Source organism: Haliotis rufescens, unplaced genomic scaffold (assembly GCF_023055435.1).
Source record: "Haliotis rufescens isolate VD_foot unplaced genomic scaffold, xgHalRufe1.0.p SCAF_18, whole genome shotgun sequence".
NCBI lineage: Eukaryota > Metazoa > Mollusca > Gastropoda > Lepetellida > Haliotidae > Haliotis > Haliotis rufescens.
In genome coordinates this window covers 2,376,747-2,394,477 of record NW_025963868.1, presented here as the reverse complement: position 1 = coordinate 2,394,477, position 17,731 = coordinate 2,376,747, and the positions used below count along the sequence as shown (strand labels likewise).

Below are 17,731 nucleotides of genomic sequence, written 5' to 3'. Positions count from 1 at the left end.
TCCAAAATATCACAAGAATTAGGGGAGGGTCATTATTTTCTGTGCATAATGCATCAAAAACCTCTGACAGCCCTCCCCCGCTAATGACCGGTCCCTGAACTCCTAAACTAGGAAGTATTAGGCTTAAAAAAATAAAAGAATTGGTTCTCAGGCAATAACTTTTGAAAATATAGTGCTTGTTCAAACTAGTATGTAACCAAATAAACAGTTCTGTACCATCAACCTGGGAAAGGGCCTCCCTACATAAAGAAGCATACAAACTCCTATTGCTGCCATGATCATAACACGAGATGAGCAGTAAATCATGTGCGCATGTACAGTTGGTTGGTTGATTGGTTTGTTGTTTAACACAGCACTCAGCAATATTCAAGCTATATGACAGCGGTCTGTAAATAATTGAGTCTGGTATGCTGACAAACCTAGAAACATGATCTTGGCGAACCGGGATTTGAACCCATGATCACAGGTTTCAGGCTTGCCTAAGGGACACAACTGTGCATGGTGAATTGTGGCGCCTTGGACGACTGGGACACCCTTGCAGATGAAGTTCTATACGTGGCAATCAGCTTGTCAAGTATCAACACTGCAATATTCAGCTGCTTATACCATACCTAGTGTTACTGAAGTTATTCATCTTCAAGCCTCAAATAACATCTGATATCAGGGAAATTATGTAACAAAATCTACTGCTATTGAAGTGAGGTAAGTGTGTGACTGTTGTAGGTGGCAGTTTACAAGCAGTATACACCTTGTCACATATGTCCCTTCATTTGTCAACACAGTCAGACACGTGAAGATTCCGGGGTAGAATAGGTCTTCAGCAACCCATGCTTGCCGTAAAAGGTGACTATGCTTGTCGTAAAAGGCGACTAACGGGATCGGGTGGTCAGGCTCGCTGACTTGGTTGATGCAGATCATCGATCCCAATTGCATGGATCGATGCTCATGATATTAATCACTGGATTGTCTGGTCCAGACTCGATTATTTCCAGACTGCCGTCATATAGCTGGAATATTGCTGAGTGTGGCGTAAAACAACAAACCAACCAAATCAACACAGTCAACTGTGAAGTGCGATTGTGAACAATACTTTGTATCAAATATTGTAATACTGGTAATCGTGAGATAACCATATATTCAGAGGATGCCCGTCATCGTCACTGGGAAATGTTTTAAATTTCCTTTTTTACAGATATTTTGGCAAACAAATCTAGGTTGTAGGGCTGGGACGGGTAACTTGGGTACCTGGGTAGGATGGGTACTGAGTAGGACCCGGGTATCCACAGGACTACCCGGACCAAGGGTTAGTCACGTGATATATTGTTTAATGACAAAAATTATCTGGAACTCTTCGGTTACACTACAAGTCACTAATGTTCGCATTTCTTTCTGACTATGCACCCATTCCTTCTGACTTTGAATATGGTTGATTATACAAATAACTTAGTCAACTTCAGTGTATGCATGACCAGATTGTTTAATACATGCATCTGAATACGTTTTGTCATGGCTATGCTAAAAAGTTCCAAATCAGACATTTTGAGACATCTCCAGAGACCTACAGTGGGTACCCGGGTAGGGTCGGGTAATAGAGGGGTGGGTACCCGGGGAGTAAATTTGGACACATTCCAGCCCTACTAGGTTGGTCTTTAAAAAAAAAAAGTCTTTTCAGGGCCAACACAGGACTCAACACATAATGATGCATTCGGTGGGATGAAATATTTTAAAGCAAAACTTAAAATTTATTTTGCCACGTTTCTTTTCAAATCATTAAAAGAATTACACAATAAACTACTGTCCACTTCTGTAGCAATGACATTGAGACTGAGGGTACAGGCAAGAATCACAGTAGCATCTTTACAGGTAGTGAGTGAGTGAGTTTGGTTTTACGTCGCTTTTAGCATTATTCCAGCAATATCACGGTGGGGGACACCAGAAATGGGCTTCACATATTTTACCCATGACGGGAATCGAACCCGGGTCTTCGGTGTGACGAGCGAACGCTTTAACCACTAGGCTACCCGACCGCCCCTCTCTACAGGTAGGACGGCTCACCTCGACACAAGTCCTTAGTTTCAGGCACAAGCATGCCTGCATCAATACACATAGTGCCTTACTCTGCCCTCAACAGTATTTCTGTTATCTTACGGCGTGTCAGCTTGAAGTGCAAGGAAAGCGAGGCAGGTCTTAGGCTTTGGGCAGATAGTGTAATTATTAACTACGGTAGACCATATAACTGGCTATTTATTTTTTGGCCTTTTTATCGTATTGGTGGAATTTGGTGCAAAATGTCGTAATGACTCTGCCCAGATCGTACTTACCTCTGACATTATACCAGAGGGGTCATTCCCATGAGCTGGAGCCATGCAGAGACACCGTCTTAAACCCGAGTTAAGGCAGTCTAACTGAAAGGGTTTCACGGTTACATGAAGCATTACAGTAAGAAACATCACTCCTTTCAGTCAATAGTTGTCAAAGATTTGATCCCAATGTGTCGGAGATCAATAATGCTGGCAATAATCCAATTTGAGCATAATTCATACACATATAAAAAAACATTCATGTTACAAAATGACAGCCAAAAAATTAGTCAAAAATACTTGGAAATTCCTGTAAAGGTTCCTCAACAAATGTTGCTTCTGAGTTGATTTTGAATGGTCGACGTAGTCCTGTTCAAGGTCCAGAGACAACAAGCAAGTGTGTCACACGTTTTTCTTGTCCGCCTCGGGCACCAGACAGGATATGTGACTGTGAACAATTCCGTTGATGATCCCGTCACTTCCTTCTGGCGATGGCGGCAGTGGCTTTCCGACCCGCAAGTACCCGTTAGGTTTCTTCAGCTCTCCCTGAGACGGAATGTCTTCCAGTGATTCTGAGTGTGAACATACCTTCTGACCAACTAATATATCTGCTGTCTGTGTCATTTCAGAGTTACCTGACAACGTTTCATGTCTCGAATCTGACTTGGAAACAACAGAGCTGCCATTGTTTTTCCTTTTTCTCTTCCATGCATTCCACCGTTTTGTGTATTTCTTGATGGCATACTGAACAATGGCTATCCAGAACACCCAACCAATCGCGTATATGCACACGCCGCCTAATCGGCCGAAGAAGTCAGTAGGCTGTTGGAAGTAGCTGTACAAAAGCACTGACCCCACCCCGATCCTCAGCATGCCAAAGGTCCCCATGAACAATATGTCCACAATTTCTCCAACGATCGTGTGATATTGTCCCGTCTCACGGAGAAACCAGCGGAGCTGCAACAAGGGGTTGGTGAGTTCAGCGCCACAGATGGTGGCGACCAGCTCGGTGCCATACTTCCCTGCCACCAGGGTGACGGTCAGCCCAAATATACTGAGAGCATGATGGGCCATCATTGCTGGCCCTGAAACATGAGGTAACTATGGTAACCAAGCATGGAATGGTATATTATTAATAACCGGATGTCATGCATAATATTTGCCTGTAAAGAGGGATAATGATGTTAACAATAGCTGTTATCATACTTAAAAGAAAATTAATAAAAAGAAAGATATTTTGGTTCTCATAGAAATATCATCTTCCCGGGGCAAGAGAGTTAACTGACTATAAAAGTCCAGTTTCCACCCTTGCCGAACTAGGCGGGTATTATGGAGTTACATTTTGGCTGGTCTAACGAGTTTATGCATAGTCCAATCAAAATCGCGCACCGAAATCGAAATCCGGTTCGTAAACTGTCGTGCAGATTACGGTCGATTGAAGGATTTGCAAAGCATGTGCACCGCTAACTCGTTGTCAACAGATATTTTCTAAATCTTTTCATGCTTTTAATCAAGGTGCTCACATGATTTGATGCACTTTGCGATGTTAGGCTCGTTTTATCACAATATAGATCTTGATTATCGATCAGATCGTCTTGACTGGCGCCGCCATTTTGTTTCAAGTAATGGGATGGGAATGGTCCATAGGAGAGGCTCAGAAGGGACATAACTCATAATAACCACTGGTGGCGCTACGATCAAGCCCAGGAATTCCAGCCTAGTTCGGCAAGGGTGGAAACTGGACTTTTAAAGTCAGTTAACTCTCTTGCCTCGGGAAGATGTAGAAATATATGTTTTTCCCTAAGACTTATGAAAAAGCTATATGACGGCGGTCTGTTAATAATTGAGCCTGGACCAGACAATTCAGTGATTGGCATCATGAGCATCGATCCACGCAATTGGGATACAATGACATGCACCAACCAAGTCAGCGAGTCTGACCACCCGATCACGTTAGTCGCCTGTTACGACAAGCATGGGTTGACCTATTCTAAACTGGATGTTAATGGGTTTCTGACCTCTGTGACATTTACATTCAAAATGGGATATAATTTGTCTCCTGCATGGATCGAAATTTTCAAACCGAGGTACAGTTGAACCCGTTATCTTGAACCTAACGGAACCATGTTGTAACTCCGAGATATCTGGGCATTCGAGTGAGTATGGTTTTAGGCAGCTTTTAGCAATATTCCAGCAATATCACTGCAGGGGACACCAGAAATGGACTTCACACATTGTACCCATGTCGGGAATCGAACCCGGGTTTTCGGCGTGACGAGCGAACGCTTTAAGCACTAGGCTACCCGACCGCCCCTCTCTACAGGTAGGACGGCTCATCTAATGAGGTAGTTGGGACCGAAGAACAGGGTCGAGATATCGGTACATTCGAGATAACAGTGTTTGAGATAACTAGGTTCGACTAGTGGTGAAATGAAGCCAATTTGTTATAGAAAGCTGACATCTGATTGGCTCAAAATCACATATTTGTCATTTAGACTGGGTGGTCAAAGATCACTCGGGCTTTACCTGGCACAACCTACTATGAAGGGTTCCTCAGACGACATCATAGTGTAGTATCGGAGTAAACAATATCCTTTCAAAGATAATAAAGGGAGGTAATCTCAAAAAAATTTATCTCCCCTTGACAACAACAACAAACGAACCCTCGGTTTTGAAGTAGAGACACCAGGAGAAGTCGAAGATGAAGTAGCCGAGGCAGATGGACGTGGTCAGGTACTGGAGTGGGGTGTTCGGGCCTCCTGTGGTAGACAAACACGAGGATGTAACTCTGACAAGCGTCATGCATCGATGGGGGTTTAAGAATACTTAGGAACTGGAATATATACCGTAATCGACGTAATAAGCGCCCAGGGCGCTCTCAAAATTAGAAATAGGGGCTCTTATTAGAATATTATTTTGGTGGAAAAAAGAGAGTTGAAAGATAGATTTCGTGGTTTATGCTGACACACTGAAATGTTTATATGCGACAGATACATTTTTCCAGAATTTCATTGCCCATAAATAAGAATGCATTTAACACACGAGTGCGTATTATATGCGAATAAATAAGTCTTGTGTATATTTATCAATCGGGAGGGGTGCTGATTGGGATTGTTCACCTGCCAATATATTAGCAAATATCGCCGAGGGTGCTTATTAGAGCGGAGCGCTTATTACGTCGAATACGGTACTCCTGGGAATGATTCAATGTCAGAAGACTTCTAACAATACATTCACATACAATGTTCACTTAGCAGATTCACTGAAGAAAACTTCCATCTGATATTAAATGGCAGTGTATTATATTGTTTGGCAATGATTGTGGCTGTGTTGCATTGCTTCTGTTGAGATTCGGAAGACGCTTATTGCATTGTGTTTGGACAGTGATCAGTCATTACTGTTTAGATGCTAGTGTGGTCTGTTAACTTCCAGTTCGGTGTACCATGGATGTTGATAGTATTTTACTGAAAGTTGTGTTATTTTCTAGTGTTGCTAGACTTGTGAGGTCACTGTATAGAAATTTCCAGCAGCTGGTTAGACTGTATGAGGGAACAAGAGCACGTTGGAACCAGCTTTCATGTGAGGATAGCTCATCATCCCTTACTCCCTGCCTTGCCCATCTCAGCAGCTTGATTCTGTCACCGCTGGGTGAATATATTTTAATATCACTGACTTTTGCTATCACCACTGTATTTTTGTATCAGATAATGACTACTACCATCATATAATATATTGCCATTGAATATTGTACAACCACTTTATTGTTTACTGCCATCGTAATTGCTGTACAGTAATCAGTACAGTGAGACATTGCACTATTTCAGCTACAGGGTGAGACACTGCATTATTTCAGCTAAAGGGTGAGACTCTGCACTATTTCAGCTACAGGGTGAGACATTGCACTATTTCAGCTACAGGGTGAGACACTGCACTATTTCAGCTACAGGGTGAGACTCTGCACTATTTCAGCTACAGGGTGAGACACTGCACTATTTCAGCTACAGGGTGAGACACTGCACTATTTCAGCTACAGGGTGAGACTCTGCACTATTTCAGCAATAGGGTGAGACACTGCACTATTTCAGCTACAGGGTGAGACACTGCACTATTTCAGCTACAGGGTGAGACACTGCACTATTTCAGCTACAGGGTGAGACACTGCACTATTTCAGCTACAGGGTGAGACACTGCACTATTTCAGCTACAGGGTGAGGCACAGCACTATTTCAGCTACAGGGTGAGACACTGCACTATTTCAGCTACAGGGTGAGACACTGCACTATTTCAGCTACAGGGTGAGACTCTGCACTATTTCAGCTACAGGGTGAGACACTGCACTATTTCAGCTACAGGGTGAGACACTGCACTATTTCAGCTACAGGGTGAGACACTGCACTATTTCAGCTACAGGGTGAGACACTGCACTATTTCAGCTACAGGGTGAGGCACAGCACTATTTCAGCTACAGGGTGAGACACTGCACTATTTCAGCTACAGGGTGAGACACTGCACTATTTCAGCTACAGGGTGAGACTCTGCACTATTTCAGCTACAGGGTGAGACACTGCACTATTTCAGCTACAGGGTGAGACACTGCACTATTTCAGCTACAGGGTGAGACACTGCACTATTTCAGCTACAGGGTGAGACACTGCACTATTTCAGCTACAGGGTGAGGCACAGCACTATTTCAGCTACAGGGTGAGACACTGCACTATTTCAGCTACAGGGTGAGACACTGCACTATTTCAGCTACAGGGTGAGACTCTGCACTGTTTCAGCTACAGGGTGAGACACTGCACTATTTCAGCTACAGGGTGAGACACTGCACTATTTCAGCTACAGGGTGAGACACTGCACTATTTCAGCTACAGGGTGAGACACTGCACTATTTCAGCTACAGGGTGAGGCACAGCACTATTTCAGCTACAGGGTGAGACACTGCACTATTTCAGCTACAGGGTGAGACTCTGCACTATTTCAGCTACAGGGTGAGACACTGCACTATTTCAGCTACAGGGTGAGACTCTGCACTATTTTAGCTACAGGGCGAGACACTGCACTATTTCAGCTACAGGGTGAGACACTGCACTATTTCAGCTACAGGGTGAGACTGCACTATTTCAGCTACAAGGTGAGACTGCACTATTTCAGCAACAGGGTGAGACACTGCACTATTTCAGCTACAGGGTGAGACACTGCACTATTTCAGCTACAGGGTGAGACACTGCACTATTTCAGCTACAGGGTGAGACACTGCACTATTTCAGCTACAGGGTGAGACACTGCACTATTTCAGCTACAGGGTGAGACACTGCACTATTTCAGCTACAGGGTGAGGCACAGCACTATTTCAGCTACAGGGTGAGACACTGCACTATTTCAGCTACAGGGTGAGACACTGCACTATTTCAGCTACAGGGTGAGACTCTGCACTATTTCAGCTACAGGGTGAGACACTGCACTATTTCAGCTACAGGGTGAGACACTGCACTATTTCAGCTACAGGGTGAGACACTGCACTATTTCAGCTACAGGGTGAGACACTGCACTATTTCAGCTACAGGGTGAGGCACAGCACTATTTCAGCTACAGGGTGAGACACTGCACTATTTCAGCTACAGGGTGAGACACTGCACTATTTCAGCTACAGGGTGAGACTCTGCACTGTTTCAGCTACAGGGTGAGACACTGCACTATTTCAGCTACAGGGTGAGACACTGCACTATTTCAGCTACAGGGTGAGACACTGCACTATTTCAGCTACAGGGTGAGACACTGCACTATTTCAGCTACAGGGTGAGGCACAGCACTATTTCAGCTACAGGGTGAGACACTGCACTATTTCAGCTACAGGGTGAGACTCTGCACTATTTCAGCTACAGGGTGAGACACTGCACTATTTCAGCTACAGGGTGAGACTCTGCACTATTTTAGCTACAGGGCGAGACACTGCACTATTTCAGCTACAGGGTGAGACACTGCACTATTTCAGCTACAGGGTGAGACTGCACTATTTCAGCTACAAGGTGAGACTGCACTATTTCAGCAACAGGGTGAGACACTGCACTATTTCAGCTACAGGGTGAGACACTGCACTATTTCAGCTACAGGGTGAGACATTGCACTATTTCAGCTACAGGGTGAGACACTGCACTATTTCAGCTACAGGGTGAGACACTGCACTATTTCAGCTACAGGGTGAGACACTGCACTATTTCAGCTACAGAGTGTAATGCTAAGTAATAACTGTCTGTGTTTGTGACGGAGTGTATTTCTGACAAAGTGTGTTTCTGAAGGAGTGTTTCTGATGGAGCATATTGCTGATGGAGTGTGTTTGTGAGGGAGTTTATTACTGAGTATTTCTGATGGAGCGTATTTCTGATGGAGCGTATTTCTGAGGAAGCGTATTTCTGATGAGGAGCATTTTTGAGGGATTGTGTTTCTGACCAGGTGTTTTTTTGACAGAGTGTATATCTGACGGAGAGTTTCTGACGGAGTGTGTTTCTGAATGAGTGTATATCTGACGGAGTGTGTTTCTGATGGAGCATATATCTGTCAGAGTGTATTTCTTACGGAGTGTGTTTCTGACGGAGTGACGGACTGTTTCTGATGGTGAGTATTTAAGTTATCATTCCAACCTGCATGGGTGAAAGGCCAGGGTCCCTGGATGAAGCTGCACCAGGCCGCTAGTGAGGTGATGAGGAGGGCGTGGATGGCGGTGACAGAGCGACAGTGCCACTCACAGCGCCGCCCAGGGTTGAGTCGACACAGCAGCAGGTACAACAGCGTCCACAACCCTAGGCAGCACAGCACCAGCAACAGCGTCATCGTCACATCTGAAACACACAAGCAGGCTTCAAAGTTAAAGTAGCCATATGGCTACAAATACTTTTATTCTAGGTAGCCACAGGTAAAATCAAGAAATCTGGCCAATATTATAGGTACCCAAATACATTTGAAATTATCTCTTAAAGGCATTTTAATCAAATTCCTATAAAAATATGTACAAGTCATGGCATTTGTCCTGGAATCGTACATGAGTGAGTGAGTATGGTTTTACGCCGCTTTTAGCTATATTACAGCAATATCACGGCGGGGGACACCAGAAATGGGCTTCACACATTGTACCCATGTCGGGAATCGAACCCGGGTTTTCGGCGTGACGAGCGAACGCTTTAACCACTAGGCTACCCGACCGCCCCGATTCGTACGTGAGCCACACATAGTTCATAAGCCATTCTTAGTTTAATTTTCTTTCCACAATTAAGAATTATGATTTACTTTCGACTGTCACCAGTTTTATGGCTTCTCCATGTCTTTATATGCGTCCGTTGGCTTGGAATCATATCAACCATCACTATTACTAGTTCCTGAGTAACTAGCATCATTGTTTTCACTCACAACTTTCGGTGGTGTAATCAAAATGTTCATTGACACAGACGAAGAATGCGGTTATCATGGTTATACGAATTCCATTGCAATCGGAAAAACTGGCGATCCAGAAAGCGGCATAACAGATGTCAATCAAGGTATTTGTTTTTGTGTCTACTAATTTGACCAATTAAACTTCAGTCACCACAAGATAAAGGTATCCATGTGGCGACCTCTCAGTATTTTATAGTTGACAAAATCAAAGTTAGGTCGCATTGATGACCGTTTTAGTTGCAACTTTGGCGCCTGCAGACACCAATCTTCGCAGGCTGTGGCCACACAGTCTGTCCTCATGCTGTCTCCATAGGAAAGGTGCAACACTTGGTATCCCTCATCAATCTCACAGCCCAAACTTATGAACATACTGTCATTTTTCAGTGGATACAGAACAAGGACTGCCCTGGTACTTTGAAATATCCTACAGAAGAAGGATTACCCTGGTACTTAAATATACCATAGAAGAAGGATTACCCTGGTACTTTGATATACCATATAAAAGAAGGATTACCCTGGTACTTTGATATACCATATAAAAGAAGGATTACCCTGTTACTATAACATACCATATAAAAGAAGGATTACCCTGATACTTTAATATACCATATAAAAGAAGGGTTACCCTGGTACTTTGATATACCACACAAAAGAAGGATTACCCTGGTACTTTAATATACCATATAGAAGAAGGATTACCCTGTTCCTTTAACATACCATATAAAAGAAGGATTACCCTGGTACTTTAATATACCATATAAAAGAAGGATTACCCTTGTTCTTTAATATGTCATACAAAATCAGGATTATCCTGGTACTTTAATATACCATATAGAAGAAGGATTACCCTGGTACTTTAATATACCATAAAAAAGAAGTATTACCCTTGTTCTTTAATATGTCATACAAAAGAAGGATTATCCTGGTACTTTAATATACCATATAAAAGAAGGATTACCCTTGTTCTTTAATATGCCATACAAAAGAAGGATTACCCTGTTACTTTAACATACCATATAAAAGAAGGATTACCCTGTTCCTTTAATATACCATATAAAAGAAGGATTACCCTGTTCCTTTAATATACCATATAAAAGAAGGATTACCCTTGTTCTTTAATATGTCATACAAAAGAAGGATTATCCTGGTACTTTAATATGCCATATTAAAGAAGGATTACCCTGTTACTTTAACATACCATATAAAAGAAGGATTACCCTTGTTCTTTAATATGTCATAAAAAAGAAGGATTACCCTGGTACTTTGATATACCATATAAAAGAAGGATTACCCTGTTCCTTTAATATACCATATAAAAGAAGGATTACCCTGTTCCTTTAATATACCATATAAAAGAAGGATTACCCTGGTACTTTAATATACCATATAAAAGAAGGATAACCCTTGTTCTTTAATATGTCATACAAAAGAAGGATTACCCTGGTACTTTAATATGCCATATAAAAGAAGGATTACCCTGTTCCTTTAATATACCATATAAAAGAAGGATTACCCTGGTACTTTGATATGCCATATAAAAGAAGGATTACCCTGGTACTTTAATATACCATATAAAAGAAGGATTACCCTGTTCCTTTAATATACCATACAAAAGAAGGATTACCCTGGTACTTTAATATACCATATAAAAGAAGGATTACCCTGTTCCTTTAATATACCATATAAAAGGAGGATTACCCTGTTCCTTTAATATACCATATAAAAGAAGGATTACCCTTGTTCTTTAATATGTCATACAAAAGAAGGATTATCCTGGTACTTTAATATACCATATAGAAGAAGGATTATCCTGGTTCTTTAATATACCAAATAGAGTGAGTGAGTATGGTTTTTCGCCGCTTTTAGCAATATTCCAGCAATATCACGGCAGGGGACACCAGAAATGCGCTTCTCACAATGTACCCATGTCGGGAATTGAACCCGGGTCTCCAGCGTGAGGATCGAACGCTTTAACCACTAGGCTACCCGACCGCCCCCTATACCATATAGAAGAAGGATTACCCTGTTACTTCGATATACCATATAAAAGTTTGACATCATGAGCATTGATCCATGCAATTGGGATACAATGATATGCATGAACCAATTCATGATCCCGTTAGCCGCCTCTTACGACAAGCATGGGTTGCCTGTTAGAGCAAACATGGGTTGCTGAAGACCTATTCTACCCCGGATCTTCACGGGTCTCAAAGTAATGCAGATCTTAGCTGTTAAACCAAACACTCTCACTCAAAACTGACCTGTCAATGAACTCATGGCACTGTGAACACAAAGGCTTAATGGGCCTGACAGTTTACCCCTGCGTACATCTGATACAGATACAGAACACATGGAATCCGTGATTAAAACATATACATAATACATCATTGATATGTACATCACCATTACTGCCAGTTATTCTAAAATGATGAAGAAATCCTAAATATGCAGATGCCACTTAATTAACTGCTTATCATTTTAATCTGCAATGTAATAAACAGTGGTATCATGTTATAGCCATAATAAATAAATATTGCAATGTACATTAATTATCTTAAAACTGCGCTTGTCATGTCTGCACTTTAACTGTTGATGTGATTCACATGACGCATGTTTCGCAGGACTATGCATATGATCCAGGAATGACCAGGATTTACCTCAACCTACTCAGAGGCAGACATTCCGACTTCAGGGTTCAAAATTAACATAAGTCCACAAGTCAGTGAGTGAGTGAGTGAGTTGGGTTTAATGCCGCTTTAATAATCATTATTCTGCTTATATCGCGGCCTGTCAGCTTAATGTGGGAGGAAAGCCCGAAGTGATGCAGGTCTCAGACGTTTACAACTTCGGGTATGGTGCTGACAAACCTAGAAACATAATTGGGGCAAACCGGGATTCGAACCCACAATCATAGGTTTCTGGCGTGCCCAAGGGACGTAACTCTGCACAGTACTGGGCCACCCGTGCCCCCCCCCCCCCCCCCCAACTAGTCAGAAGCTAGAAGAATTAAAAGTGGACTAATAGCCTTTCCTTGCGAACTACCAGTTTTACCATGAAATACACGGCATCCCTGTCATGTCTAAAGCAGATAATTAATCATTTTGGAGGACAAGCGAAAAAAGTTCATTTCATATTTTCCAACCCTGTAATTCAATTGGAATTCAATCATTCTCAGTTCATGAAAGTACATTAAGAAAATTCAAATCTCATTAAAATCGGATCTTAGTTCTTGCTATCGCTAAACAAAGATCTAAGGACATCCCATTAGGGGTCCCGTCAGAACGACCTTTCATACAACCAATCAAAGCGTTGCTTACCTGATCATGAAAAAGACAGTCAAAATGTGTTTTCTAATCATGCAACCTTGAAAACGTTAACACGGGGTATTCCAAACGATAGTTACGGCCTGTATGGTTCATTCCGTCAAAATTATCGTCTATCTCTCGCTTCCATGGGATAAATATGTGAACGGAGGAGGCGTTGCACAGTACGTGGGAAGAATTGCTATACAATCTCAACCATATATTAGACATTCCGGAATATTCATTTGTTTTGTTCCAGCGTAGTCTGAAGTGGAAGTCGCCAGATTGAAACAAGTGCCATAAAGCTTGAGAAAGCTGCTTTCTCATTGGCTGATATCGTCTTCTTGGTATTCGTTTCAGTGGTTGTTCTGACGTGACCCGTAATGGGATGTCCTCAGATCTTTGTTTAGTGGAAGCAGGAACTTACATCTGATTTTAATGAGATTGAGAAAATTCCATTTTTCAACAAAATAATGATTTTGTTCCCAAGTTGACTGTCAAGGGAGCTTAGTCTGGAATCCTATATACCGTATTCCACGTAATAAGCGCCCCGCTCTAATAAGCGCCCACTGCGATATTTGCTAATATATTGGCTTGAACAATCCCAATTAGCACCCCTTCCGATTAATCAATGTACACAAGACTATTTATTGGTGTATAATACCCACTCATGTCTTATGTGCACACTTAATTATGGGCAATTAAATTCTGGATAAATATGTCTGTCATACATAAACATTTTTTATGCTGTCAGCATAAACCACAATATTTATCTTTCAACTCTGTTTTTTTCACGAAAATAATATTCAAATAAGAGCCCCCTATTTCTAATTTTGAGAGCACCCTGGGCGCTTATTACGTTGAATACGTTAAATCCCTGTGTGGTGTATTTCATCACGTAAAGAAGGGGATGACAACATCCTTATGGTTGGAATCTCCAAATCTAATGACATAACTTTATATTTAACATCAACCAAATATTTTAACAGTAGCAAACATTTTCATGAAAAACAAGAAAGAACGACTTTAAACATGGAAGCAAGTTACCATGGTTACAGCAGTTGTTTAAAAAGCCTTCATGATAAAAATACCTCAGTATCATATCACAAAAGTTGAATTTTAATATTAAATCACTGTGAAGAAGAAGGCTTAATGACCTCTTGGGCACAATACAAGTATATTATATTTACATTTTCTGAACCATGCAACACAAGGCATATTGTGGAAATACAGACAGGCACTACAACATGTCATCGTCATGGTTACTGAGATTTACCAACTGGCTTAAATCAGCACTTTTTCAATATGCACATTGCGGATATTTAGGGATTCAGATCATTTCATTTTCTAGGACAGTGACCATTTGTCATAATAACAAAATCTGAAGATTTAGAACAAATTTGGTTATGACAGAGCATGTCCTATCATAAGTTGACAAAGTCATGAAAATGTCCAAATCACTGGCTATTTGGGGCGGTTGGGTAGCCTAGTGATTAAAGCGTTCGCTCATCACGCCGAAGACCTGGGTTCGAATCCCAACATGGGTACAATGTGTGAAGCCCATTTCTGGTGTCCCCAGCCGTGATACCATATACCGATTTATTGTGCTAGCTCACTGAGATACCATGCCGCAGTTTAACATGAATACCCCACTCAGACACAGTATACTGACACCAAGCTGACCAGTCCCTGTTTTAGCTCCTTAATGCCGAGCACCAGACAGGGTAACAACATGTACCATCTTTAAACATCATTTGGTATGACGCGAATGGTAATCGAACCCCGGACAATCCGCTCTCCAGGCGGACTCTCTACCACTAGACCATAGAGGCGGTCTTGTACATAACAGGCACAGTCTCATTGTGCTTTCCACTTTCTACTATCTGCCTTCATTATTCTCTAGTCAGTACTAAAGTACTAGCAGTACAGTCAACCCCAAACTAACAATCATATAATAGAGTTTATGTTAAAGAAGGAATAATAGTTCCCTACTTGAGTTCACCGTGTCACTGAGTCGATGTATATATCATGTACATAATGTAGGGCTTAACTACATGCCCGAGAGAATCTCACCCGAGTGTCTTTTGATATCAAATATATCAACGAGTGTTGATATATTTGATATCAAAAGACACTCGGGCGAGATTTTATTTATCATCCAACATCATTCTTCAAACTTTTTCAATTTGTAGACAGTAATTAGCAGTGTCTTCAGTGTAAAAAGTACTGCTAACAGCTTCAGTAGCAGAGCCATTAGTGATGTCATTTGATTGTGACATCATGGTAACCAGTGTTGCACAAAGGTCTGCAAAGCATTGTGATGTAATTTCATTGCACCGATATCTACAGTGTAGATATCGCTTGATCTCATCAAAGCGATATCTCCTGTGGGAGCCAGTTTTGGATGATAAAAGAGTTTACCTGATCATTCAGACCTAACATGTCACCTGTTATCAGCCACGGACATCAGCTGAGATCACACCATGCCCTGTTATCAGCAACTGGCCATACATAAAACTATAGATGTTCATCCCTGGCTGCCTCTGTACCACACAGCTCTCCTCACATTATTTTATAGTCAGGTGCCATCTTGTTACCGTCCATTACTCTTTCTTTTCTTTGTTTGTTGTTTAACTCAACACTCAGCAATATTCCAGCTATATGACGGCAGTCTGTAAATAATCGAGTCTGGACCAGACAATCCAATGATTGACATCATGAGCATCGATCCAAGTAATTGGGACCGATGACATGCATCAACCCTCCATTACTCAAATCAAAAACATGATCTGTCACATGACATTACAGACATGAAGTTTACAAACAGCAACCGGAACATCATCGGTGTATACGATTGTTCAGATACAAAATTATAATCAGATAATGTTTAATCAAAATGTGCATAAGTGAAGAAGTAAGTTTGGAGGTATGTTTCATTGAAGAATTGACTTCGATAACATTCATACAATGTTTGGCCCCCACTCTATGAAGGAACTCACACAAAGTGAAGGTCAATTTTTACAATTTTTATAGCACTATTTTATACCTCGAGTGATGTATTATACAATTTCATTTTGTGCTTGAGACTTGTTTACACTGATAGCCATACAACACTGTAACAGAGTAAAATACTTCATAAAAAGGAGAGGTGACATGAGTGAATGTATGCTCAACTTGCTCTACAGGAGCATCTCCTTTACAAAAGTCAGTGACATTGACCACTCGTCATAAAATATTGACACCAAATACAGGACATCAAAATGGCCGACTTAATAAACTTGATGGGAGAGATTTCAGAAGTTGTTATATAATGAACCTGTAGCAATTACAAGTGTTAGTCATCATTGATAAATTGGCCAGTCATTGAAAGGTGATCATAAAGATGTGCCAAATAGGTTCTGAGGTGAATTTATAGATTGCTGTAGACTGTCCCTGTCATTTCTAGATGCAGATCAAGTAGTGGATGTACATTTCTTCGTTTGATTTACTAGAATAGGTCGAGGCGAGTATGTTCTTGAACAGACATGCAGTCAAACTCTCTGACTTATTCCAATGTATGTTAAAATGCTAGGATCAAAGACTTTAAATCAGAAACAACACTTCTGTATTTAGTCTTTGAGGGAATTCCAGGGGTTTCCCCAGGAAAGTGGAAGCAGTGCGTCAGTGTTTACATTATTTCAAGAATAGAATCTCGTGATTAAAGTATGAACGTCAAAATGTGTTGTTCATACACTTTTTAGCATCAGTTTCGCAGTCATGTGACCGACCTCTCGCCCAATGGAAAAGCTGATATATCGCGTGAACTTCAAAAAAGAAAAATTACATATTGAATATCTTACCTCGTGCAGCATGATTTATAACATAACTTCAGTGGCAAACTTTCATGTCTTCAGTGGGCTTTGAAGCGTCTACCTTGATTACGTTATTTAGCATGTGGTTATGTATTGTTTAGGGGCTCAAAAAGAGGTGAGGTTAAAAAACATGTCACATGGGGATATAAACATATTTACAGCAACATCTCGCCAAGTCATATTACCAATCTGATCACTGAATCTAGGCTAGACAAAGCAGTGGTTGTAGGCCATGGCAACAGTTAACTTCATTTATTTATTAAGTTAATTTAAGGTGAAAATACTGCGTTTGTCATTGGGTCTTATCATTGCATAAATGTAGCCAACTTGTTTCAAAATAACAGGATCTCTTACTAGCCTATCTAGTGGAGGGAGTAGGGAACCTTCAGCTAGTTTATTTGCCATTTCAAAGTTTGCAGGTTTTTTAACGTCGTATGTGAAGCGTAGAACTAGACTCGACATACAGTGTAGCCTTAAACAGCGACAATAATTATCAGCTAAAACGGCCATTTGATTTGCAATAACACCGTTTTCAGCTTTGGAATCTGCAGTTCTACATTCGGCCATCGGCTCATTGAATATAGTTCTATTCTTATGGTTAATCAATTTAAGATCAGTGAAGAGACGTGAATGACAAAGTGGACATTCTATGAAGCAAATATGGTGTCATGCTTGGCATTACCTGTAGATTAAAACCAAATACCGCTCAAGCTGTCGTGAAAGCAACAAGTTTGTTTTCTATATGGAGGCTGCCATTTTGCAAACACTGATTAAGATTGCTTGACTCATTGGTTGGTCGAAAATGAGCATCCCAACAGTTTTTATCAAAATTTATTATTTACAGATGTTT

The 17,731-nt window shown here is 41.2% G+C and overlaps 1 protein-coding gene across 1 annotated transcript; it reads right to left on the bottom strand.

Annotated features, from left to right (window-relative positions):
• Positions 1 to 956: 956 nt before the first annotated feature.
• LOC124120160 (TLC domain-containing protein 5-like) lies at positions 957 to 17,656 on the bottom strand. The gene is made up of 4 exons (XM_046482895.2): positions 17,564 to 17,656; positions 8,942 to 9,139; positions 4,964 to 5,059; positions 957 to 3,385 (listed from the first exon to the last, which is right to left on the bottom strand). Exons 2-4 carry the CDS (start codon positions 9,129 to 9,131, stop codon positions 2,703 to 2,705), a joined length of 969 nt encoding a protein of 322 aa, XP_046338851.2. The 5' UTR covers positions 9,132 to 9,139; positions 17,564 to 17,656; the 3' UTR covers positions 957 to 2,702.
• Positions 17,657 to 17,731: the final 75 nt, after the last annotated feature.

What these genes read in the sequence shown, in the direction of transcription:
- LOC124120160 (XM_046482895.2), bottom strand. Translation starts at nt 9,131, where the DNA reads ATGACGCTGTTGCTGGTGCTGTGCTGCCTAGGGTTGTGGACGCTGTTG. An exon ending in CTGGCCTTTCACCCATGCAG is followed by an intron (nt 5,060 to 8,941) that starts GTTGGAATGATA and finishes TGTCTACCACAG; the next exon opens with GAGGCCCGAACACCCCACTC. An exon ending in TCTCTACTTCAAAACCGAGG is followed by an intron (nt 3,386 to 4,963) that starts GTTCGTTTGTTG and finishes CTCATGTTTCAG; the next exon opens with GGCCAGCAATGATGGCCCAT.